The 24,165-nt window shown below is 39.8% G+C and overlaps 1 protein-coding gene across 1 annotated transcript in view; it reads right to left on the reverse strand.

Moving 5' to 3' along the window:
- LOC104957102 (ankyrin-2-like) overlaps nucleotides 1-24,165 on the reverse strand; it is a 41,508-nt gene that overhangs the window by 442 nt on the left and 16,901 nt on the right. Inside the window, exons 2-22 of the mRNA XM_010784716.1 lie at nucleotides 15,524-15,625; nucleotides 10,663-10,761; nucleotides 8,850-8,948; nucleotides 8,648-8,746; nucleotides 8,376-8,561; nucleotides 7,584-7,607; nucleotides 6,726-6,734; nucleotides 6,038-6,139; nucleotides 5,477-5,575; nucleotides 5,225-5,323; nucleotides 4,843-5,040; nucleotides 4,480-4,578; nucleotides 4,288-4,386; nucleotides 4,016-4,114; nucleotides 3,615-3,812; nucleotides 3,388-3,486; nucleotides 3,048-3,146; nucleotides 2,709-2,906; nucleotides 1,147-1,245; nucleotides 584-632; nucleotides 42-311 (exon numbers count right to left, since the gene is read on the reverse strand). Coding sequence (XP_010783018.1) covers nucleotides 42-311; nucleotides 584-632; nucleotides 1,147-1,245; nucleotides 2,709-2,906; nucleotides 3,048-3,146; nucleotides 3,388-3,486; nucleotides 3,615-3,812; nucleotides 4,016-4,114; nucleotides 4,288-4,386; nucleotides 4,480-4,578; nucleotides 4,843-5,040; nucleotides 5,225-5,323; nucleotides 5,477-5,575; nucleotides 6,038-6,139; nucleotides 6,726-6,734; nucleotides 7,584-7,607; nucleotides 8,376-8,561; nucleotides 8,648-8,746; nucleotides 8,850-8,948; nucleotides 10,663-10,761; nucleotides 15,524-15,625 — 2,425 coding nt within the window. The remainder of the gene's footprint in view (nucleotides 1-41; nucleotides 312-583; nucleotides 633-1,146; nucleotides 1,246-2,708; nucleotides 2,907-3,047; nucleotides 3,147-3,387; nucleotides 3,487-3,614; nucleotides 3,813-4,015; nucleotides 4,115-4,287; nucleotides 4,387-4,479; nucleotides 4,579-4,842; nucleotides 5,041-5,224; nucleotides 5,324-5,476; nucleotides 5,576-6,037; nucleotides 6,140-6,725; nucleotides 6,735-7,583; nucleotides 7,608-8,375; nucleotides 8,562-8,647; nucleotides 8,747-8,849; nucleotides 8,949-10,662; nucleotides 10,762-15,523; nucleotides 15,626-24,165) is intronic.

The raw sequence follows: 24,165 nt of genomic DNA on the forward strand, positions 1-24,165 counted from the left end.
CGCGCTCGGGACCCCGTCTCCGCCTCCGGCAGTTTCCGGACGTCGCCCCATGCCTTCATCGGCCCGTGGGTGGCGGCCTCCGGGACCTGTCCTGGCCTCTTCCTTCGCCTCGGCGGGTTTGGACGTCGCCCATGCCTTCATCGGCGCCGTGGTGGCGCGCTCCGGGACCCTGCCTGGCCTCATCCTCTTACGGCGGCTCACGGTTTCACCTCGACGCGGCTTCGGACGGCGCGGCCGTCTGGCCTCTCCCCTGTCCACGGCTCCTTCCTCCCGGGGATGCTGCTCCTGCTCCCCCGGGGACTGGCTCTTTTCTGCCCGACGCGAGGAGTTTTTTTTTTTTTTTTTTTTTTTTTTTTTTTTTTGGCCATGTTTTGAATTCTGGGGGGGGCTTGTGTGGTGACCACCTATTAATTACACTGGGACATCATTCATACATGGAACTAACACAGTCTGGGGCTATTGTTCCACACGGACACATGTTATGTGTTTCACTATATATGTTGTGTGCCCTCCTGACTTCACTCTCTTTTCTTCCCGGACTGCAACCGGACAACATGTCCTTTCCAGCTCTTAAATAAAGTACCCTTTACAACCATCATTGCACCCGCCCTCTGACTCCCTATCTCTCGGCACTACAACATACACATTAATGTAAATAAACAGCCAAATAACATGGATCAACGCTCTCTGTCTAATATGTTCGCTTGCTGTTAGTGTTGTTGCATAGCAACCACCTTGCACTATGTTTTGTGCAGAAGGCAACGGAGGGACTATTTATTTTTGGAACATCATTATTTACTAATAAAAACTATTTAAATTAGAGTGTGTATTTTTCTTTAAATATATTAAATATAAAGCACCCTGAATGATGTAGATGAACGTATGCTTAATGATTGCCATGCTTCCCTAAAGCCAGTAGGTGGCAGATATGCTACATTTTTATGTGTGCTACTTTACTTTGATTTACTGGTAGTGAGGCTATTCACATTTAAAACACAACCTCCAGTGGTGAATGCACTTTAAATAAGCAACTTACAGTAATAGTCCCTTAAGAACAACGTTACTACATTACATAACTACTCTTTATTTGTTCTGTTCATACCTTTGAGTGTGTTTCTTCGTACAGTTATAAGTGTGTGTTTGTACCTTAGTTTGTTGATCCAAGTTGGCATCGTGTTTGGCGAGTACTTCTGCTGCACTGACTCGGTCTTCTTGGGCAGCGAGATGCAGAGACGTCAGTCCGGTCTGTAACATACAAGACACAGTGTTGCCTTAGTGAAGGGGTCTCCAACCTTTTTTTAGGATGAGAGCTACTTTCAAAAAATAAAACAAGTCGTGGGCTACTTTTACTCCTCTTTTTTTGCAGTGTATATATTTAGCACAATTTAACATTATTATATGCTTGCCTTTAACCTGTTTGTGCTGTTTGGGTCTGTGGGGCACGTTTTCACTGTGTACTAAAAGAAAATGTATGCAAATTAATTATTTTAACCTGCTTTATTTGGGGGTTGACCTCACACCCTCTAGGGGGGTCCGGGTGCATGCCCCCCCGGGAAGATTTTTTTTTAAAGGTTGAAGTTAAAAGCATCAATCTGGTGCACTTGAGCACAACATGAATTTATGGATACAGCTCTCAACTCTCATATGAAAGGGAGCTGTATACTTTTCAATAATCCAAAAATCTTTAGAATATGATCTCAAACAATAACAAATAATTTAAACTTGTTTATTCTTATCTTATGTTACCTAGTTAGCATTCTTTCTTTTTATTTAAGCATATTTTACTAATCACTCCCCTTTTAAACTTTTTTTTTTTTTAACTGACCTATAGTACACCTTGAAATGATTTCTTACTTTATTTTTTACACCTACATTAAATAGATAAAGGTGTGCTCTCTCTAGCTCTCTCGCTCTGTCTCGCTCGCTCAGAGGCTCTATGCTCCTCCGTGGCGATGACGGCTTGAGTTAAAAAATAATAATAAACATATTTTTAAAGTAGGGGGACACAAACGGGATTTCGAAAAGTGGGGGGGACATGTCGCCCCTGTCCCTAGTGGAACTTACGCCATGTGTGTGCGTCAAGTGCAATACATATATATGCAAGTTGCAACACAGACACAGAGTAAAACTCTGCCCCTCATGTGTTGTAGGCTGGCATGATTAGGCTGTGTTGTGTAGATTCTGCCAGAAGGAAAATCACGGTCAAACTCCTTAAGAAGCGGTGAGGCGGCGCTCCACATTGCTTTTCTTCCCGCCTGCAACGCTGGTCCCGCAAATCAAGCAAGAACGTGATTGGTCGATATTTATTGTGGGGGGTGGGGGGAAGTTAGATAGATATAGAGTTGTAGTAAGTAGATAGAGTTCGCTATGATTGAGGTTTCGTTTATGCATAGGGTAGATTATTTTAATTACATTTCCTTTTTTTTTGTGTGTGTATTTTTACATTTTGGATTTGCTTGGCGAGCTACTTATTGAGGGCTTGTGAGCTACCGGTAGCTCGCGATCGACGTGTTGGAGACCCGTGCCTTAGTGTAACACTACAGAAAAACCTGTAACTTAATCCCTGTTGACATTGAATGATATTCTTATGTCCTGTGAATATTTGAGAACTAAATGGTGCTACCCTTCATGATAGATAGTAGTGTCTAATAAAAATCTAAACAAGGGTCAAGCAGAAGTATGAAAGTGTGTCTTTGTTTTTTTGTGACCTTGTTGCCTGTGTTGACGTGAGCTCCTTTGCCCAGCAGCAGGCTGGCCATCTCAGCATGTCCTTCCTGGGCTGCCAGGTGTAGCGGGCTGACTCCCTGCTTGGTCAGAACGTTGGTCTCTGCTTCATACTGCAGCAGTGCTAAAGCAATTTTTGTCTGGTTCTTTTTGGCTGCGATATGGAGAGGAGTGTAGCCATTCTGGAAAGAGAGGAAGGTGAACAGTTACATGGAATACAACACAACTCCATATGGCTAAAAATTAACCTATATATATTTGTTACAATATATATATATATATTGGTGTCCGAAGCACTTCTTCTTTCAAATCTTTTGTCTAACCTTTGCAGTTGTGTGAGGCGATGCTCCTTTCTCCAGCAGCAGCAGAGCTACTTCTTGGTTGTCATAATGAGCTGACACATGTAGAGGAGTCAGGCCATTCTGTAAGAAAAATAATTGGATAAATGATTCATATTTGTGTAATGGAGCAGTGTATGTTCATGGTTTGTTCTTTTTCATGTCCCTACTCATTGTCTTAATGATTCTTATTCAAAAACATAAATTGTGCTGTGACTGTCTCTACGAAATGAATAACTTTGCCCTCTTAGACCATTTCTGTGCATTTGAATATTAATTGTTCTATTCAGATAATGTGGACAACTCATCCTGATGTTTGGTTCACCTTGCCAGCGTCATCAGGGAGAGCTTTGCGTTGAAGGAGAAGTTTTGCTACATCGAGGCTCCCATACTTAGCTGCTACATGTAACGGAGTGAATCCTTTCTGTTGAGGGAAAAGGGAAACTTAGTTTTAAACCTGCATGTCCAAACTGTTGATGTCAAACTTGAGAAGAAGAATCTTGATTCAGATATTTTGCTGTCTCAGCGCATCAGGTTCGATCCCCTGCTCACCTTTGTGCCCAGTGAGTGTGAGGCTCCGGCCTCCAGAAGCACGGCAGCCGTCTCCTCTTGACCCTCTCTGGCTGAAATATGGAGGGGAGTGTAGCCGTTGGTGGTGGCAGCATCAGGATGAGCCATGTGCTGCAGCAGAAGCTGGACAATGTCAGTTTTCCCCAAACGGGACGATATGTGGAGGGGAGTCTGGTTCTCCTGTATATGATGGATAAAAAGGCATAGAGACAGGCAGAGGCAATTGTTTTAGAAAAAGATAGACACACAGCATCCAGAGCTGAGGCAGGCGACATGACCCATGAGTAGATGTACTGTATGCAACTCAGTGGAAGAAATATTGCTTATTCGTGATAGACGGATAGAAACAGGGATTAACTGTGATGATGCCACAGCTGACTCACCCTGGCTATGGCATCCACCAACGCTCCATTCCTCAGCAGACAGCGAACCACTTCCATCTGACCTGCTCGTGCTGCCATGTGGAGAGCTGTCTCGCCACGCTGATTTGCACAGACAGAATGTTTACTGTAGGAGATGCTTTGCCGAATGAAACCCCAACTTAATAGGTTGTTGCATTAGAACATCTTGTAGTGAAAAAATGATTTATATTATGCTATATCTATTTTTAACTACTGGTTACAGACAGTTAAAGAAAGTATTTTTCAGAACTCACAATGTTACGGACGTCAGGAGATGCGCCATTCTGAAGCAGTAGTAAAACAATGTTGAGGTGGCCCATGAAAGCAGCTACATGGATGGGAGTCAGACCAGACTAGAGAAAGAGAGAGACAGACAGGAAGATGAGCATACAGAAAAGTGTGCATTTAAAGTTTCTATTTTCAGATATTCCTAAAAAGTATCTCACCTCAGTAATGGCCTGAATGGAGGCTCCATATTTGACCAACAGTTCCATCACCTTCACTCTGTTCTTCTTACAGGCAATGTGGAGAGGAGTGAAACCATTCTGATAGAGAGGGCAACAGAGAAATAAACCGATAAATACTATGTTTACATACATATGAAGTTGGAAATGTAGTTTCATTACATTTTTGCCAGTTGTTTGATTCTTGCATGTGATTTGGTACCCCTCGGGGCCATTTAAATACTTAGTTATAACATGGTAATAATTGTGTATTGGTAAATGACCACAGAATTTTACAGTAACACTGTATGACATCTTTTCACTATTTTTGTATATGTACAATTGTTATTTCCTGTTTATCCCTACCAGTGCTCGAATATTGGGATTTGCTTTCTTGTCCAGCAGAAGTTTGGTGACTCTGTAGTGGCCGCAGTGAGCTGCAACATGCAGCGCTGTAAGGTAGTCGAGTGTGACATCATCAACAGGCGCCTTGTGCTGCAACAGGAATTTGACACACTCTACGTGGTCTCCCTGGGCTGACATGTGTAGTGGGGACAGTCCGTTCTGTGTAAGCACAAAGGTAGTAGATTGAAAAGCTAGTACACTTGAAGAAAGAGATGAGAAGTAAAACAAGTAGAAAGCATGTGCACTAAATTAAATGAAAATCCTTTGTTATTTTGATCATAGAAAAATTACACTTTCAAATTCTGGGGTATGCTGATCGATCAATTGTGCGGCCATAAAGTACCTTGGTTCTGGCTAAGATGGGAGCTCCTCTCTCCAGCAGAATTTCCACTGCTGGGTCATGTCCACTCCTGGCTGCACAGTGCAGAGGGGTCAGCCCATCCTGTGAGAAAATCACACATACGAGGCACAAACACATAAATATAAACAAGTGTAGACATTAATCCAGTTTGTGTGTTTTGACAGAGAGAGGAAATTGACTAGGAAGTGGGTGCAGAAATTAGAACATTTAATGAACGCTGGTGTCCAGTCTCACCCTGGTTTTGGCATCTATCTGACTCCCACGGTCCAACAGCAGGGCCACCATGTTGGTGTTGCCCCTCTTGGAGGCCACATGGAGAGGTGTTATTCCATTCTGACAAGGGAGGCAAAAAGGCACAAAAGTTAACTTTAGCCGAATAAATATTCAATTCACACGGTAAAGTATCATTTAAATCCCATTAAAATTCCACATCACATGGAAAGTCCTACAATCTATTTAATAATAGTTGGTATGGTTTTAGTCTGTCTGTTTCTGAGTTGAGGGTAGTAATAGACAGTTACATCACTTATTAACCAAGTGCATCCAAAGAAACTTGAACTAACTTCATGGACCAATTTCAAGAAATCAATGCATCTGACAACATGCAAAACAAATGCAATCTTTGACAGGCTCAGAGAAAATGCAGTTAAAAAAGGAAATAAAGACTAAAAGGAAACGTTATATGCTTTATGCTAAACTGTAAACATTCTGCTCTGCAAGCCTCAAAGTAAAAAGACAAGTGTCAATAAAAGAAAATATCTTGGTATGGTTTATTAAGTGTAAATGGGGCTATACCCTGGCTGTGAAGTCCACAGCAGCTCCTCTGTTCAGCAACAGGGTGGAGACATTCACGTTACCATAGTGAGCCGCGATGTGCAGAGGGGTAAACCCGCTCTGCTTGAGACGGACAAAGAGAGAGGAAAGGAGGAGAGAGTGAGAGGGAAAAGAAACAGCGGTTGAGAAAAATGGAAAAAAGTAGCAAAAGAAAAGCAAAGTTGGATATGAGAAAAAAGTAAAATAGAATAAATCAGGTCACGAAAGAAATAATAAAATAAATAAAGTGATATAAAGAAAGCAAGACAAATCAAAAAGCAAGAATCACCAGATTGTTCAGCAAATAAATCTGACTTTACTGAAGCAGTATTACACAAAGGCCGCATGCTGAAAAAAAGAACTAGACACATTGATGTAAGAAGAAGTATAAAAAACGGGCATGCCTCAAAATAGCACAGGCAATACATAATGCATGCAGAAACCCTGTAAGTCAACCATGCCTGCTGAAAAAATCAAACGGTGAAGAAATCAAAGCACTTAGATTTTTGAAAACCGAGGTTCCAACATAAAGACATTACAAATCCAAACTTCAATACACCATGCAACTATGCGCTATGTGTATCTGCTTGCACGGACAAATGGACATTTATATATAAGCCATATATATAAATATCTACAGTGCACTGTTGCAGGTGTGTTCACTCCTTACCTTCCCATTCTGATAGACATGATGCATTTAAAAAACAGAGTTAACTTAAAGATCAATAACGTGTGTCAGACAGGAAAAACAATGCTAACAACGTGCTTTAAAGTACACATGCTGAATGTTATGCAGAGATAAAGCACTAAATAAAAGGGATACATGATTTAAAGGTCACCTATTATGCAAAATCCACTTTTTCCTGTCTTTTATACATTAACATGTGTCCCCTCTGTGTAAGGAGATTCTGAAAGTTTCAGGAAAAAAGATTCTCTCTCTTTTTGTCCTGATCCATGTTTTGGCTTGTGTAGCCATTAGCCAATCACCAACCAAGGTAACACCCCCCACCTTATCACCTGAATCTCCTCCTAGAGCACCATTGTGGTTTTTTTAGTCCAAATTTCTTGCAAAGGGGAGTGGCTCCTTATTTTTATCTAAAGTAACAGACAGAGAATCAGCACTTTTGAAACAGGGCTGAAACAGAGGGGATTATGGGATGCTATAATGATCTGTTTGGTATTTCAAGCTAAACACTTCAGAGACATGTTTTGTATATATCTGAGACCCATAATATATTGATGAAAAACCGTATAATAGGAGACCTTTAAATACTTTTAGTGTTTCAAAATATTGAGAGCTAATACATTTTTAAGAATGATTCATTAAGTACAATCAAAAAGTGTTAATTAAAATATAATAAACTAACATTCTCTGGAATCTATTAATACAACACAATGCTTTTAACTTCAGCCATGCGGGAATGTGTAGTACAGCTGCATGCACTCAGATTATCGGTGCATAGGGCCTAGTTGTATGAGGAAAATATCAGGACAAAAAAGCTGAAAGGAATTAAAGGAGTCTGTATACCTCTGTGGTTCTATTGACCATCATCTGGTTAGGACGCATTGAGAAAGGATAGGAATAGGATGTAGGGTTGTTAGGAAAGGGACTTGTCACAAAAATCACAGGGTACATTCAAAGGGACACACACATAGAAAACCAGAAGCACATTTGTGTACCAACAAACCATTCTGAGAGAAGCTCTGTACATTAATACTATCAAAGTCTTGAATTGAATTATGTATTTGTTTCTTTATTTGTTGGTTTATTTATCTGTTTATTTATTTATTTTTTGTTTTGTTTGTTTTTCAATAACAAATGTATTTCTTTAAAAAAAATATATATATATATATACTGTATATATGTTAATAATTTAGTTTTGGGGAGAAGGGGTGGGATTTAATAAGTGTAAAATTCTTCCCACCCCTTTTCGGATGTGTAATTAAGTAGGTCATTTGTTTATACATATAATTTAGAATCAGTAATATTTTTGTATATCAATATGACAATGCTTAATTTTGTATTGTATAATAATTTTCATGTTACATTTTTGTATTATTGTTTTACACATTCGAAATAAATCTAATCCAATCAAAAAAATCAAAATCAATTGCAGGCAAATGAGTGCAGATGAAAAGTCAGAGGAATTATTACACACTTAGTCCTGCTTCCTTCTTTTCCTCCTTCCCTCTCCCATTTTGTAATCGGAGAGGGCTTTCTGTTCTAACTCTTACTAATCTCTCTCTCCACTCCAATTTGACATTTCACATAGACCCTCCTTCTTCCTCCATTAGATTCTTCCTCGTCGCTTTTCCTCACCTTGGACTGGACGTCAGCGTTGTGGTCGTTCTGCAGCAGCAGTGCGGCAGACTTGGTGTCGTCTTTGCGGGCTGCTATATGCAGGGCAGGGAGGCGGACCTTGCCCTTGGTGTCATGCTCCAACAGCAGGGAGACCACAGAGTCGTGGCCCTGCTGGAGCGCGATGGCCAGAGGAGTGAAACCATCCTGGAGAAGAAGACAAGCATAATCAAGATAGGTGAATACAATACATTTGAATAAAAGAAAAAAGGGAAATAGGGGCATTCATTTACCTCAGTTGCAATGCTTTGGTTCCCTTCATTTTCCAACATGTATCGCACCACATCCAAGTGATTCTCTTGGGCTGCCATGTAGAGTGGAGTGAAGCCATTCTGTAGAGACAAACAGTTCATATGCACATACATGTAGTAGTGTAAGATCATATTCATGCTGTTGTTTTCCCTTATAGCTTTTGATCATTATGAAGCATCTCACCTGTGACTGAGTGTTGACATCTCCTCCTCTCTTCACCAGTAGTCTGACTACTTCTTCTTGTCCGGCCAATGCGGCAATATGGAGGGCAGTGTTTCCTTTCTGCAGAGAAAAAAAGGGTAACAGCTACCAGCCAAGTGTGCATCCTGTGTGGGCATAAACACTTTACTACAGCTACTTTAAAGTGATGTAGTATAAATGTGTGATGGTCAAAGAAGCCTCTGTTAATATCCCCTCTTTAAAAAAACAATGATTCCCATTCTAAATATGCCAATGACTTGATCTCAGATATGTTATTATTATTATTATTATCAAAGGCTAAATTAATGTCGATCCAAGGACAGATTCTTTGGCGGCTGTTTGCTGTTGCTAGCTGTGAGATCACTGACACATTAGACCAAAGAGTCACATGAGGAAGAGCTTGCCAAGAAGTTTACCATCACTCTTATCCCTGTGCCTCCTTCCAGTAAATCTAGAATATTTAATAATAAAACTTCTTGCAGATATTAAGAGTTAATACATCTGATTTGAAAGCTGGGTAACACTTTCTATGATTCCCATGTCTATAATGCATTACAATATAAATGCAAAATAACTTTATGCGTTATAATACACCTATAATACTGTTTTATTGTATTTATAAGCACAAATTCATCTTCATAATGCTTTATAAGAAGAATCACAACACATTACAAAGCATTTTATATGGACTTATATGGTAAAGTAACATAATAATTCATTACTGAATAATCATAGCATCAGTTGCACGCCCATGTCTATAGTGTATACTATGGTTTTACAGTGCAGTACATGATTGCAATTATTATATGGTATTATTTTTCAAATTATAGATATTATAACACACTATCCTCCCAGCAAAATATTAACAAATGAGTAATTATAAAGTTGATGATAATTTTCCTTGTTTTATAGTCACTATGAAACGCTCTATAATGTGTTATGTGTGTTGTTATTAATAAGCAGTGTGTGTTAAAGGTGGGGTAGGTAAGTTTGAGAAACCGACTCGAGATACACTTTTTGTTATATTCCATGGAATGCTCTTAACATCCCGATAGCAATGAATATCTGAAGTGCTTTGACAAAAAATCCATAAAAAGATTTCATCTCTGGAAGCCGTAGTACTGTAAAAAGCGCGACCAATCATCTGAGCAGGCCCGGGTAAAATAACTGGATGCCCTACCTGCCTGTCAGCCTTCCATATGTGCACAAACTTATCTCGTGCCCTCATTGGTAATGTGCACGTTCGTGTGTGTTGGAGGAGGGGCTCTGTAAGGAAGTGGCAGATTTGTTCCGGCTGCGTATTTTCAAATTCTAGCGCACTCTAGCTGGTTTCTCCAAAATTACCTACCCCACCTCTAAGTGTGAAATTAAAGAGAAAGAAATCTAAAAATATTATCCAGAAAAGAAATTCATGTCAGACTAGATGGAGTACACGTTATTGGGAATATATAAAATTACAAATGAACTCTCTTCACATGACTTTATTCCTCCTAAATCACCCTCAGGTCCAACACCTCTGTTGCCATTTAGATTCCATAATTCAAGACAGAAGCAGTAATTGACTTAGTACTTTACAACTGATACCACTATATATTACTTACATACATGTCCTATCCATCAACTCCCTCTTTCTGTCAGCTATCACTTTCAACCCCCCCCCCCCCCCCCCCCTCCTTACTTTTTTCCACTTCGTCCCCCATGTATAGTTAGAGATCAAACTGTGATATGTTTGTATCTAGGAAGCTGGTAGAATACAACAACTATCAACTAACATAGTCATATTTTGTGCACGTACCTTGGTGGGAGAGTCAACAGGTGCTCCTCTCTCCAACAGTTCCTCAACTAAGCCCTTGTGTCCTTCCTTTGCTGCCAGATGTAGTGCGTTGAGACCATTCTAGGGGAAACAAATAATCAACATAAGACTTCTTGAAAACACATGTCAATGAATGATAGTGAGTAACTGAGGGGTGCTCATGGAATTGAACTACAAATCTGCATACTTTGTGAAGCCTACAGTATAATGTCAAGTTTCTGAAGTCTTGTGCTTCATAATTGTATTTCTTTTTTAGTTATTTATTTTCTTTATCACTTAAAAAACGTGGCTGATCTTTCCCTCATGCAGCTTCGAGGTGAGCATCACATTGAAGGCCTCTGATCCTTTAACCAGAGCTACAGGGTAGGAGCAGCAGAGCAGGAGAATAGAGTAAACCATTTTCACACTGACAGCTCCAAAACATATCAATTCACACAACACACAGGCTTAAACATTTTCTCTGAGAAAGACATGTAAAAACACTCAGAAGAACGATTCACCTCATCCTCATCTTCTTCCATTCCGCGCTGTGTATCTCCGAAATTAAAAGAGGATCCAAAATTGGGACTTCGTTTTCATCCTGTTTACTTTTTTCGAGAAAACGTCAATCTCTTTCTGTCTTTTTTCTTTCTGTTCCCTTCGTAAGTCTTTCTTCACTGTTTTCTATGTTTTTGCCTGTTTAATGGGGCTTGAAGCTGGATTTTGACCATCAACAGCGGTCCTCTTCCCTCCTTGTTTGAATCCAAGCTTCTGGCTCGTTCTGCCTTCTTCTCCACGGCAGGCTCTACCAGTCGATTACAAGATGGGTAACAGACAAATGGCTCCTGGCTCTGAAAGCTCTTCCTGGCACTGATGTAAAAGACGAGCTGTTATGTTGCCTACACCACTATCATTCCCTCCTTCCTCCTCTTGCGCACGTTCAACACATGCACACACCCAAATGATGCACACACTCATACACTCAGTCACTCTCTATCTCTCTCTGAGTTGCCAAATGCCAAACAGCCAAAGGGGTGTCAGGTTTCTGCATAGTCACAGAGGATATGTTTGACACAACACACACACAAACATGGATACTCATATTGAGAAACTGCTGAAAATGTCAACCTTTCATAAAGGAAAAAAAGAGGGCATTCCTAAGAGGTAGTATCTAAGTAAATAATCTGGTCAAGTTCATAATATATACTGTATATGGTGTGGCATTATATGGTAACTATGAGAACCATCCTGTACAACAATAAAATACCTAAAAAGGTATTGATGTGTTTATTCAATTAATTATTTAGGAAAAGAAAATATAGCTTTAATTGCTTTATTAGCTCATTATCTCAACTCTTATCTTTCATTTATGATTATATATAACAGAGAGAAGCAGCAAATATTAAAATTAGAAGATGAAATAGAAAAAAAAAGTCAAACATGTTCACATAAAAAAATATTTTACCAGTAAATCATTGAGAACTATCAGTAAAAATGTGTAAAACAATAAGTAAATGTTTTGAAATCGTTGGGATCATCATCATCATCATCATCATCATCATCATCATCATCATCATCATCATCATCATCATCATCATCATCATCACCACCATCATCATCCTCACCATCATCCCCTCCCCCACCTATCATCCAGTGTTGGGTGTGGTCATACTGAGCTGCAGACGCTTGTCATATTCCCTATGAGAGATTTTAATCAGGTTTATGAGATTGCAATGTGGATGCCTCTAATGTCATTACTTTAGTAGATCATAAATAACATTATACAGTCCCTCAGTCTATTTTCACTGTGGTGCAAACAGGCGAGAGATTAAACAACTTCAAATGTGAGACTAGACGCTCTGTGCTGCAGTAACGCTTGCAGAGAGTTGAGGTTCGGCTCAGTTCTGAAATGGAGGACTCTGACACAGCAAGAATGATGTAATCTTATTATAGGGTTTCAATCTCATTTCCCCATTATGTATTCCAACAGAGAGACAAGTAAAACCCACAACACACACACACACACACACACACACACACACACACACACACACACACACACACACACACACACACACACACACACACACACACACACACACTCTGCTCTAAATCTGCTTTTCCTCTGAGCTGTAAGTGAAAGCTTCATTTAGCTAATGGACGTTCAGCCCAACACAGTGATCCCTGGCATTTTGTAGTGCTTTCTGGCAGGAGTGAAACAGTTGAGCTCCGTCCAACGCAGATTAAGATTTACGCCCCTATGACCCTTGACCTTTTTTATAATCACTCATGGTAAAAAAAAATGGTCACGTTTATTTGGTGTTGTTTCATAGGCCAATGGGGGAGTAATGTAAATGCGTGCAGATTAGAGAGTAATATCACTCACCAAGGATTAACATTAGGGTAGATTAGAGAAGAAGTCCAGCCTTTAATTGTGTCGACATGGAAATAAAACAGCTCACACACACATGCACACACACAAATGACACAGTTGTATGGGACAAAAACTCTCACACACGCAGATCATTTACAAAAAGATATTATATAAAAAACATGCTTGAGTATGCAATACCTTTCACTGGCTTGAGTTAGATTTATCAGTCAAGAATGTTTTTTATTTATCTTTGGACTTGGCAGATAGGGAAAGTATCTATTTTTCTCTCTCTCTATGTGTCCCTAACTTGGACAGCTCTCTTCTCTTGGCGCGCGACTTTGGCCCTGGCCACCCTGTCGCTGCTTTCTAGGATCTGACGCATAAGTGAGCAATGAACACACCGCCACGAGCAACACAGGAATCCTGTATGACTTTCCAGCGTCTCCCACTGTCTTTGAGTCCACACATGATATTACTATTGATCTATTCTATGTACAACTTTGATAAAAACATGTAAGGTTCCATTGTTTAAAGTCATAGCAGATTAATTGATTGTTACATTTAAGATTTATATAATGTATGTTGTTGCTCTCAGCCCCAACTTTATGCTGACAGTACTGTTATAGATAATGGTTCAGTAATTGTGTAGAGTGCTTTTCCACATGACTCGGATCAACTCATTTGCTTGAGAGCAATTCTGCCGCTTATCGCTGTTAATATGATACTTTTGAATCACCATCTAGCCTCCCATTACTAAGGTTGGGTTGGAAATTGGTTTCTCCTTGAGTTATCATTAAGGTTAAAATGCCATCAAATCTGGGGAAAATCTCATCACCACTTTCAGGATGCTCATAACACGGTGTGGAGAAACCAACCCCTTAGCTGCCATCAACACAACATATTAATATGGTTATTAATATGAATCGTTTCAGAAACAAGTACAGTCATACAGATTCGCCAGGGAGTAACATCAACTTAAACTGTTTAAAATCAAACCTTGACAGCAGATCAATAAACAAGTGACCATGATAACATTAAAACAGTTGTTTGACAGTATATAAGTCAACAGGTAATCAGATCCAGTTTCACTGTCTGTCACAGTCAAACAAACTGCTGAACAACATGCTGGAGGAGGGGTTTAAGCACTCGACTTGTAAGAATGTGTGTGTGTATGCCTTTAAGCTTATGTATGCATTTAAGCATGTCAGAAACTGTTTCTTTACATTCATGAAATTGGCCAATTGACTTATTGGATTACACTAACAAGAAATATTCGTTCAGGAATATGTGTAGGCCCAAGCCTTGAATTGAAGGTCAATAAAGCTTGTGGATGTTGTTTATCAGAAACAGAAGGACATTTAGGAAAATGTCACTTGTATTTTGGGCACTTTATACGGGCTCAAATGTGATCATCTGACCCCTGACAGATACTATGAAGGGCAGGGCTCTCCTGTTGCAGGGAGGGTCCTCTGTGTGTGTGTGTGTGTGTGTGTGTGTGTGTGTGTGTGTCTGTTTTTGTGAGAGAGAGTGTGTGTGTGTGTGTGTGTGTGTGTGTGTGTGTGTGTGTGTGTGTGTGTGTGTGTGTGTGTGTGTGTGTGTTGAGAGAGAGAGAGAGAGGGTGTCAAATCACAGCACTGAATAGGGCTGTGTTTTGTTTTGTTTTTGTATACTAAACAAAACCCATGGAACCCATGACAACAATTAGAGCTATGAGTGGGAGGATGCTACTTCCTGTCTGCCAACCAATTACAGACCAGTGTATAAATAATTGCTATAAAAAAAACAAAGGCACACAAACACACAGACTCACGTACTGAAAGCACACTCCACGTGCTGTTTTAAGCTACCTTGTGACTTCTGTAAATCACATTGACATGGACAGGGCAGGTGGGGTGTAGAGGGTTCTAGGGGGAAGTATTTTGCACCCTTTTAAATCCCTCCTGCTCAGTGGAATGTGGGTGAGGGTGGGTGGGAGCAGCTGTCAGAGTAGGCCCTTCAAATACAGCGGAGACTCCAGGACAGAATGAGTTTAGTGGACGGGAGTAGTAGTGGCTGTGAGGGGGGTTACGATCTTGTGAGGGCAGCCTAGCAGTTTAAAGAATGCACTGACCCAGCTCTGTTGTGTGATGCACGTGACACAGCAGAGGAGAGGTTAGACCATCAGGTCTGACCGACAGGCCAGTTAACAGCTTTGACCTACATCTGTGACGGCAGCATTTGCTGTGTGTAACTGTGGTCAATAGACCATTAAACAGAATACATGTTTGATGTGCCAAATGTAGCTGTATTTATTATTTAGAACACAGTCAATAATGTAAAAAAAAGAAAAATGTTAAAATTGTTATTTTTCCATTTGGCGGAAACGTCATTGAGAAACACCCCATGACTTTGTGACCCTACAAAGTCCATGCATTTTGTTGCTCATCGCAAATTCGACATCAAATAGTGTAAGTGGTTTCAGAGAGAGAAAAGGCATTCAAGTTTTCTTACCTGGTTACAGGTGCTAATGTCTACTCCGTTTTTCAGGAAGTCCAGGACTTTGTCAATGTTCCCCGCTCTGGCAGCCCTCAGGAAACTGGTGCTACTGTCGGACTGGAGGGATGAAAACAGCAATTTAATACATAATAATCTAACAGAATTACAAGCTTCTTTTGCATGAGGTATATAACTAATGAACTAACATTAAGGGTTATTTTCACAGTTTGGTTTTGTGTTTCTTTTTACATACCCTTCAAGTCAATTTATAAAGATAAAAGTATCTTGCTCTGGCTGTGCATGAAGGAGTGTATTTAATATAACATACTTATATAAATGGATTCACAGGATGCATGGAAGTAGGACTTCCTGCTTGCATCAAAATGTATCTGAGTAAGCTTTTCTAAATGTAACCACCAGACACTAAGGCTGCACAAGCAGCTGCAACACACACACACCCCACACACACTGTTTTAAATGTTTTGCCGCATTTATGTTGATGTACCCGCTGAATTTTAGGTTAACCTTAGTATGAGAGCTGACATGTTGATAGTAACAATGTAGTGAGAGCACATAACATTTTGAACCACAGAAGTAATCAAATAGATTATTTGAAATAATAATAAAGGAAAACACAAAATAAAATATTACATTACATTACATTGCATTTAGCTGACGCTTTAAACCAAAGCGACTTACAATAAGTGCGTTCGACCAACAAAGTACAAACTTGAAGAAAACAGAATCATATAAGTACATATATGAATGGTGATATAAGTAAACAAGTAGGGTAAAATACAGATCACATTTTAAAGATGTCCAGGTCGAATCTAATATAAAGTCTGAGTTAATTTTCCCAAATAGTTTTTTGGACCAAAAAACACAAAAACAAAAAACAAACAATCAGTTTACTAGCACATACATACTGTACATACTGTGTATGTGCTAGTAAACTGATTGTTTGTTTTTTTTGACTCAAGAGAGTAGGAATATTTAGTAGTTTTTCTCTGGATACGTCAATATCAACTAATAATGAACATTTACGCTTATGCTATTTATTAATAAAATGTATGGATCTACTGTTCTAGTACACAATTGTCACAAAACGTTTGCAAAGGAATACTGGCCGTATTGATTCAACAGTGTTGACAATGTTTTAGATTCTAGGGATAAGACTGCAGCGTGTCAATCAAACACAACCGGGTGTTAACTCGTAAGGTCAGCACAATCGAACTCTTCATCAGATGCCTGCAACGAGGCCAAACCCCTGTAGAGGATCAAGTCAGACACTTCACAAGCAATGTCACCATGACCAAGCTCACACAGCTACAAACGCTCCCCACAGCAAAGGGATTAATAACAACAAGCTTTGTTGAACACTTCCTCAATGTAACAGAAAGCCTGAAAGCTCTCTCTCCACCTCTTACCAGTGAATCATCAACTTCAGATCCAGAGTCAGTTTTTCCGTAGTAGTCAGTGTGATGTTTTAAATCGTTGTCACTCCCAGTGGTCTTCAAACCTTTTTCTGTTCCACAGGCCTTACATGTTGCTGCGTTTCCCATGGTAACAATCCAAATCGGTGTATAACTTCCAAGCGATAACCAAAAGCGGTGGCCTTTCTTAACTCACTCCGCTCACTGTATGGTCCAATCTTTGTAGTGTCTCACTTTGCGTCCTCAGGTAAAAGCCTCTCCTGCCCACTTCTTAACCACATCAATCAATTTTACAATCCATTAAATTGGTCCATGATGCCTGCCAAATCTCAATTACTTCCCTATTACCAACACTCTTTCCCCTCTCTGTGCTCTTGTATCCCTTAACCCTGTAAAAAGTCTTCTTGGTGTGGACTGAGTCTATCCAAGGCCCTATCTTGCCCACTACTCCTCTAGCTCTACCTTGACCCTCACTGTCTCTCCCGCATTAGCTATTTTTACGATTCCAGACCCTCTCTCCAATGCAGACCACAACCCCTTGCTGTGTACCCTGGGTGGGGAACATGACAGCTGGTTTTGGGTCAGGCTGGAGACCCCATGGGCTGTGATGCTCTCCAGGAATGCTAAGGGTAATAATGGAGTGACAGAAGTTGAACCTGAACACAGTCGTAAGATCAGATCACACGGACCACTCAAATCATTTTTCACTATTACGGAATGTGTAAAATGTAAGGTATGCAGACATAGTTCAGATGTGCATGAGGCTTTATGAACACATGCCTTCATGGCTATAATTGCAGAATATTCTAGATGCTGGTTTATATTTCAGATAATATATCAGTATGTCTCTTTAGAATATAAATTCAAATGCACATTATAATAGACTTGCAAACGTGTATGTTTGTAAAGTCACATATGCTTTTGCTGTCTTGATCATTTCTTTGAACACACCCCAAACAGAGATTGGATTGATTGGAAACCAGCTGTAATCTCTGTATCTGTACTGGATTTGATCTGCAGTCGGTCATGTAATAGAGGATGCTGGATTACACACTGTATGGTGTCTGTGCATTGGAGGAACACCAAATCTCTACTGGGCCATTAGCAGTCATAAGCAAAAATAATAGTAAAACAATAATTGAGTCATTAAAACACAATTCTCTTACGAACTTTTTTCGCTACCTTTTTTTTTTTTTTTTTCTCCTTGATGAACTTTAAACAATAACCAACGTATTATTTTATCCTAAATATTACCAGAAGGTTGCTCCGAACAAGGTCATGCCACCAGCATGTGACCACCTTACTGAGCGAGAGCTTTTTTTCTCACATCTGTCATCTACTCCACATTCATCCATGTCCCTCACAGTTCAAAACACATCATCTGAGAGGGCAGCAACCACACCACTGTATGATCAACCACATCCACATCTGTGCAACCAGTACAACTCACACACAATGTCCTATGAAAGTATACTAATAAGCCAAAAAGCACGCGGGTTGTTAAAATGTTCGGAGAACAAAAACTTGACACAATATACTTTTGACAGAGAATTATGTGCGTTTTACCTGCTTCCTTCGCTCGGCTCTCTCACGGTGCCGTTTTCTCCTCTCCCTGGTTTTCTCTAGAGCTCTGTACTCTGGATTTGCCTCAAGCTCGCGAGCTTTCTTCAGATGGGCCGCAGCATGGGCCATGATGAATAAACCTTTCTACTTCTTTCCGTCTCAAAATAAAGTTTCACTAGGTCCTAAAGTTTCACTTTATTGACTTTCGTCTTTTCGTGGAAAGTGGAACACTTAGTACCACATAATACACTTAACCTTTGCAGATACCAAAAAACTGTTTTTCTGTATGAATTTTAAAAAGTAGTTTACAAAATGCTGTTTAAAAACAGTGCCAATTTAGATGAAAAGGTAAAGTATCTGTATATCAATATTACAAGTTGAACATAAACCCACCTATAGATTACTTTTCATCTAAATCTAAAAAGCAAAGATAATGAAGTGGCTCCATAAAATGATCCTGTCATCGTTCTCTTCTGAGGACAAAGTTCAGGAGGACAATCCGTCAAAGTCCCGCCACATCAAGCCCGAAAGCAGCTACTGGATTTCCAGAACCTCAAACAAACCACATTTGAAGGTCCACACATCCATAAATTCCAATTGTAATCAACCATTCACATGAATGGGAAAACACATGAGAGAGGAATATGACAACTGGGTAGAGTTTCTGAATAATGAGAGTAAGACCCAATCGCACACACACACACCCACACGTACACTCAGGGAATGACCCAGTCCAGATGTACATGAAAACCCTACTCCATGCGAACAGATGTGACTACAAAGTGTGTGCGTGTGTGCGTGTACCGTATGTGTGTGTGTGTGTGTGTGTGTGTGTGTGTGTGTGTGTGTGTGTGTGTGTGTGTGTGTGTGTGTGTGTGTGTGTGTGTGTCCATTTAGGAGTCAGATTACATTGAGAGGGTGCTCTAAAGAGAGTTGATGCAAGCTCTTGTTTCTCTTGTTTTAGTGGATCTTGTACGTGGGGAGGGCTTAATGGTCCTATTTTATAGATCCCAATGCTTTTATAAGGTCCATTAGGATCATATGATGCACGGATATCGAAGATGCAGGGACCAGAGTCATGAACCCTGCACCTTCCTGTTAATTTGCTTCAAACTTCCAACTGTGAGTAGATGCAAGGTTGGTGTGAATATTGCCATGTATTTTACCATGTGTGTGCTCAAACAAGTTTCACAAAATCCATGTTTTTTTCTTTGTCTTTTGTGATTTTCCAGCGAAACACACTGAGAATGCAAACATTCTGTATTCAGTGCTTGCTCTAAATTCTAACATCAAACAAAAGAAATGCACCAACAACAAAAAAAGAAAGTTATACATCTTCATCGTGATGGATTGCCGATTCCAAATGTGCCTGTCCCTGCAAGTTTATTTTCATATCATCATAGGCTGAAATGAACTGGTGGCTGCAGGATAATGCATTATTAATTTTATGCTTTGGATCAGCACAAGTAAATCATTTGAAGTAAATTAGCTAAAACATACAAACACACTGGTATATCTCATCCCTGTGCTCCGGGGAGTCACTATCTATTTGTTTTAGCTGTTCTGGTTGTTTTGGGCATTGCTCCTGTTGTTTATGATTTGTCTACCTACTAATGGAGCTTTATTGCTGACCAGTGGGGTTCGCCAGTGGTGAAAGTCTGGCAGGTTATAATGCATCTGAGATTTCATGCAGGAAGGATCTTTATTTTTCAGATGACTCATTTAGAAGTCTTTAACAATGTTCAACCCCCTCCCAGCTGCTGCTCACTGAGAAATGCTAGTATGCATTAGTGCTTACATCTATTTTGTTAAAGTGATCCATTAGGCCTATGTTAACGTGGTAAGTAAGTGTGTCAGTGACTGAAGGTCTTCCTGGAAGTAATACAGTTGAAAGGACTACATTTGAATCATCAACAACTACTAAGGCAGTACAGTGGACTGGAAGGCTTAAACCAGAAAACCCAGCTACTCCACATGCTTAAGTACAGTTTCCATTACAATCAACCCACATTTGGAGTTTGTCAAAGGGCCGGGAGATCTTGGCGAAGAAAATTCTTGAACTGAAGACAAGAAAAACAATGCCAACTTCTTACACGTACAGAAATGTTATGCTCAGAGATGTAAAACCTTAAAGGAAGCTTCTGGAAATAAATCATTCCAGTACATCACATCCCTGTAAATTCCAAACTTTAAAACTTATTTTTATATATTTGAGTTTGGGCAGATTTAACAAATATAATACTATGCTTACTTTTTATTCAAAAGAGATGCTTGTTAACTTAGCGTAGAGAGAATAAGCATATTTTCCAGCAAGTATAACTATTCCTTTTACAGAGATGTACAATACGTTTTGGTTTGTTTTTTAGCCTTTCACAGTCATCTGTGGTATGGCACAGCTGCAGCCTCACTCAATTGTATTTCATGGCTTCAGAATAAAGACAACAAACCAGAAATCTGATTGAATATTTTTCCAAATATAATCCAATTATAATTGCCCAAAAAGAAAACACAATGTCTGCAGTGCCAACACTGATTCTCAGACTATGCACACAGACGCACAGATGCAAACACACACACACACACACACACACACACACACACACACACACACACACACACACATCTATCTTTACACACACACATCGACAGCACACACGCATCGGAGGATTCCCTCCGAGCAGCGAGTTACCACACCAGAGAAAGACCAATATCGAATTACACTATCACATTCACACATCACATCACTAGCACTACACTACACTATCACACGTCTAACACACGTACACACACAGTCTATCACACAGCAGCATGAATATGCACGAATTGTCTCAAAAGAGTAATGTTAGACACAATAACAGGTTTATTGAGACTTTTAGTATGCATGAGTTACGAAAGACCATTTGTGGGGTTGATGTCACTAGCGACACGCACATGCATGCACACCAAACATCACACTTCAAGTTAAAAACTAAATACACTCATTAACTGATCGCAGCGTTTTTTTATAATAAGGCATTGTTATAATACTTCCTACAATATAAGAATAGGAAAGTTACAGCCATTCACACTATTCAGTCACACACCATAACCACATCACTACGACGACAGCCAATCACAGTTCAAGAGAGCAATACAGCTCACTCACCCTTAATATGGATATGTTCTAGTGAGTGACATCTATCATGGATTTGGGTTATATGAGTTGCAAGAAAATAACCAATCAATGCATTAATAGTATGCACACGTGCTATGCTCTCAATCTTTTCTTAACTCATGCATATAAACATATCCAATAAACTGTATGTTTGATATGTCTTTACATACTTCTATCACTCTTATATGGTGAAGGAAGATTTGGTGTTCTATGTATTGTCGCATGTACAATGAGTAGAAACAATCTCACATTTATGAGAAGTGATCCGAATGTCAGCTAACATTATACGAGGATGTTCGATTCATTGCAGAAGTATCTATATCACAGACTAGACAAGATACCCACTCTGAGCAATCCACGAATCCTCACATGAATACCCATAAAGAACGGTTCATTGTGTTTGGTTCAGCAAAAGATGTATTTACAATGAAAAACATTCCATTCAATCTGAATTAATGTAAATAATGTTGTAGATATGATTTGGTTTAAGTCCTCCCTAATATCTTATACATGACTGATGGTCTTCTACTATACATATTTTCAGCACCATGTAAAAACGATACATGCACTTACATGTAAGGCTAAACTAATATAGTACAAAGTGTAATTAATACTAGGGAATGTCTGGAAATCACGTGAAGAGTGCCTATGCAGATCAATATAAATTTGTTTGTTCGCGGCCTTGTATAGCGTCGTAAAGAGTGACAGACTATATAGAGCAGAGGACAGAAAGGGAGTCCGGCCTTCCGTCTCGACTTAAATGTCAAGTCATCGTTGGCAGCGCTATTTTAATGACTCAAGAAAGGTCAGAGTCATAAAGTCACACAACACACAGCACTCTCCTTCTGTTTCTCAAAACGCAAATCACACAGAGTCGAATCGAATAACTAGTGATAAAGTACGCCAGCTAGAAATCCATATCAGACCACACACCAAACCAATATTGAGTAATGATCCGAGACGTTGGTGAGGCGAGGGCTGAGAGGAGAGGGATACAGGGAGGGACCCAAATGTAGTGGGAGCATAAACCTTGATAGACGTCACATGATAGCGCCCAGAGCAGGGCAGGACGACTGGAAGGGAAGAAAGTCAAGACCACACCCTGAAGCAGCATCAGTCTACAACACGGTTATCTGATTTGTTGACTTAGCTGATTACCCAATACATGACTTGTTCCAATCAGGCCTTTTCTGTGTTACTGCTATACAAAAATCCTCTCTGCTTCCCACATACGGCAGCAGCTCACACCAGGCAGACAGCAGCGGCCACATTAACTGATTGCTTGGCAGTTTTATGCTAAATTATCCACATCTTCAACACCCTTTTTTCCAACTGAGTACTCTAATGATCTAGAATGCAGAGTAAGGTCAACTATGACTGTAAATTCATTGGTTTATTTTCCGGAACTGACGTTGATAGTTTATGGGTGTTATGCATATCCTAAAAGCTGTGTCAGTAAAATTGCAATGCTGGCACGCCACCATTATCACTGCTTCTCTGTGTACAGGAGGGTAGGTATCAGGGCTGCCCTCTTAGTCGACTAAGACCTCTTTAGTTGGGTCATTTTGATATGGCCTTTTTTATATTTTAATGAGTTACAATCATCGATTAAATAAGGCTAAATCGGATTAGTTCACACAATAATATGAGTGCAACATATTTGATGGAGGACAGTCCAAGTGCCTTAGAATGGCCGTATAGTCAATTCAAGGCTTTCCTTGTTCCCCCTTTTAAGTGCTGCCCTAGTCCCTTGAACACATGACGTCATTTTTGGCATCTTGTTAAGTGAGATGAGGGAGAAGGCCTAGTAGACGCTCCTGGAAAATAACGGTAAGTACCATATTGCAGTTTAAACTGCCCACCCAACCACTGCAGATGCTATAATCTGCTAATAATACCCAATTCTTGGTAACATGGCGTTATTGACAGAGTTAAGGAAATGTGTGAAGAGGCTGTTTACTGGATCACAGATAGGAGCTTTGCAGGCTGCAGGAGGCTGGTAGAAGTGGCTATCAGAACAGTAATGATGGGAAAATACTGAATGTACTCTTCCAATATCAGAGTACACATGATAACAAAGGCCCGACTGTTGCTGTGTACGTAAACAGGATGGTATGATTGAAAAGCGTCAGCTTGTGAACAACGACTCAACATGAGTGATTCAGCGCCTATGGAAATAGGCATATGGACTGTCATGTTTATGGGGCTTGCGCAGGCCTTAGCTAACGTCTGAACTAGGCAGAATACTGCTTTGAACCGGTATACATTATCCTGATATTGAATCTCAAGAGTGATATTTTCTTACACAGTACACACAAATAACTCAGAAACCTTGTTACTGCAATTGTAAGAACCAATTAACATGAGAATGATGAAGCTATAGATTTTCTTGGGCCAGAATAAACCGAATCTAACATATTTTTGAGAGCTGTTTCTGTATATAGAGACAAAAAGATATCCGATACTGTGTACATAAGCCAAATTATCGCATTATTTATAACTTGGAG

This window comes from Notothenia coriiceps, unplaced genomic scaffold (assembly GCF_000735185.1).
Source record: "Notothenia coriiceps isolate Sejong01 unplaced genomic scaffold, NC01 NC01_scaffold00026424, whole genome shotgun sequence".
Taxonomy (NCBI): domain Eukaryota; kingdom Metazoa; phylum Chordata; class Actinopteri; order Perciformes; family Nototheniidae; genus Notothenia; species Notothenia coriiceps.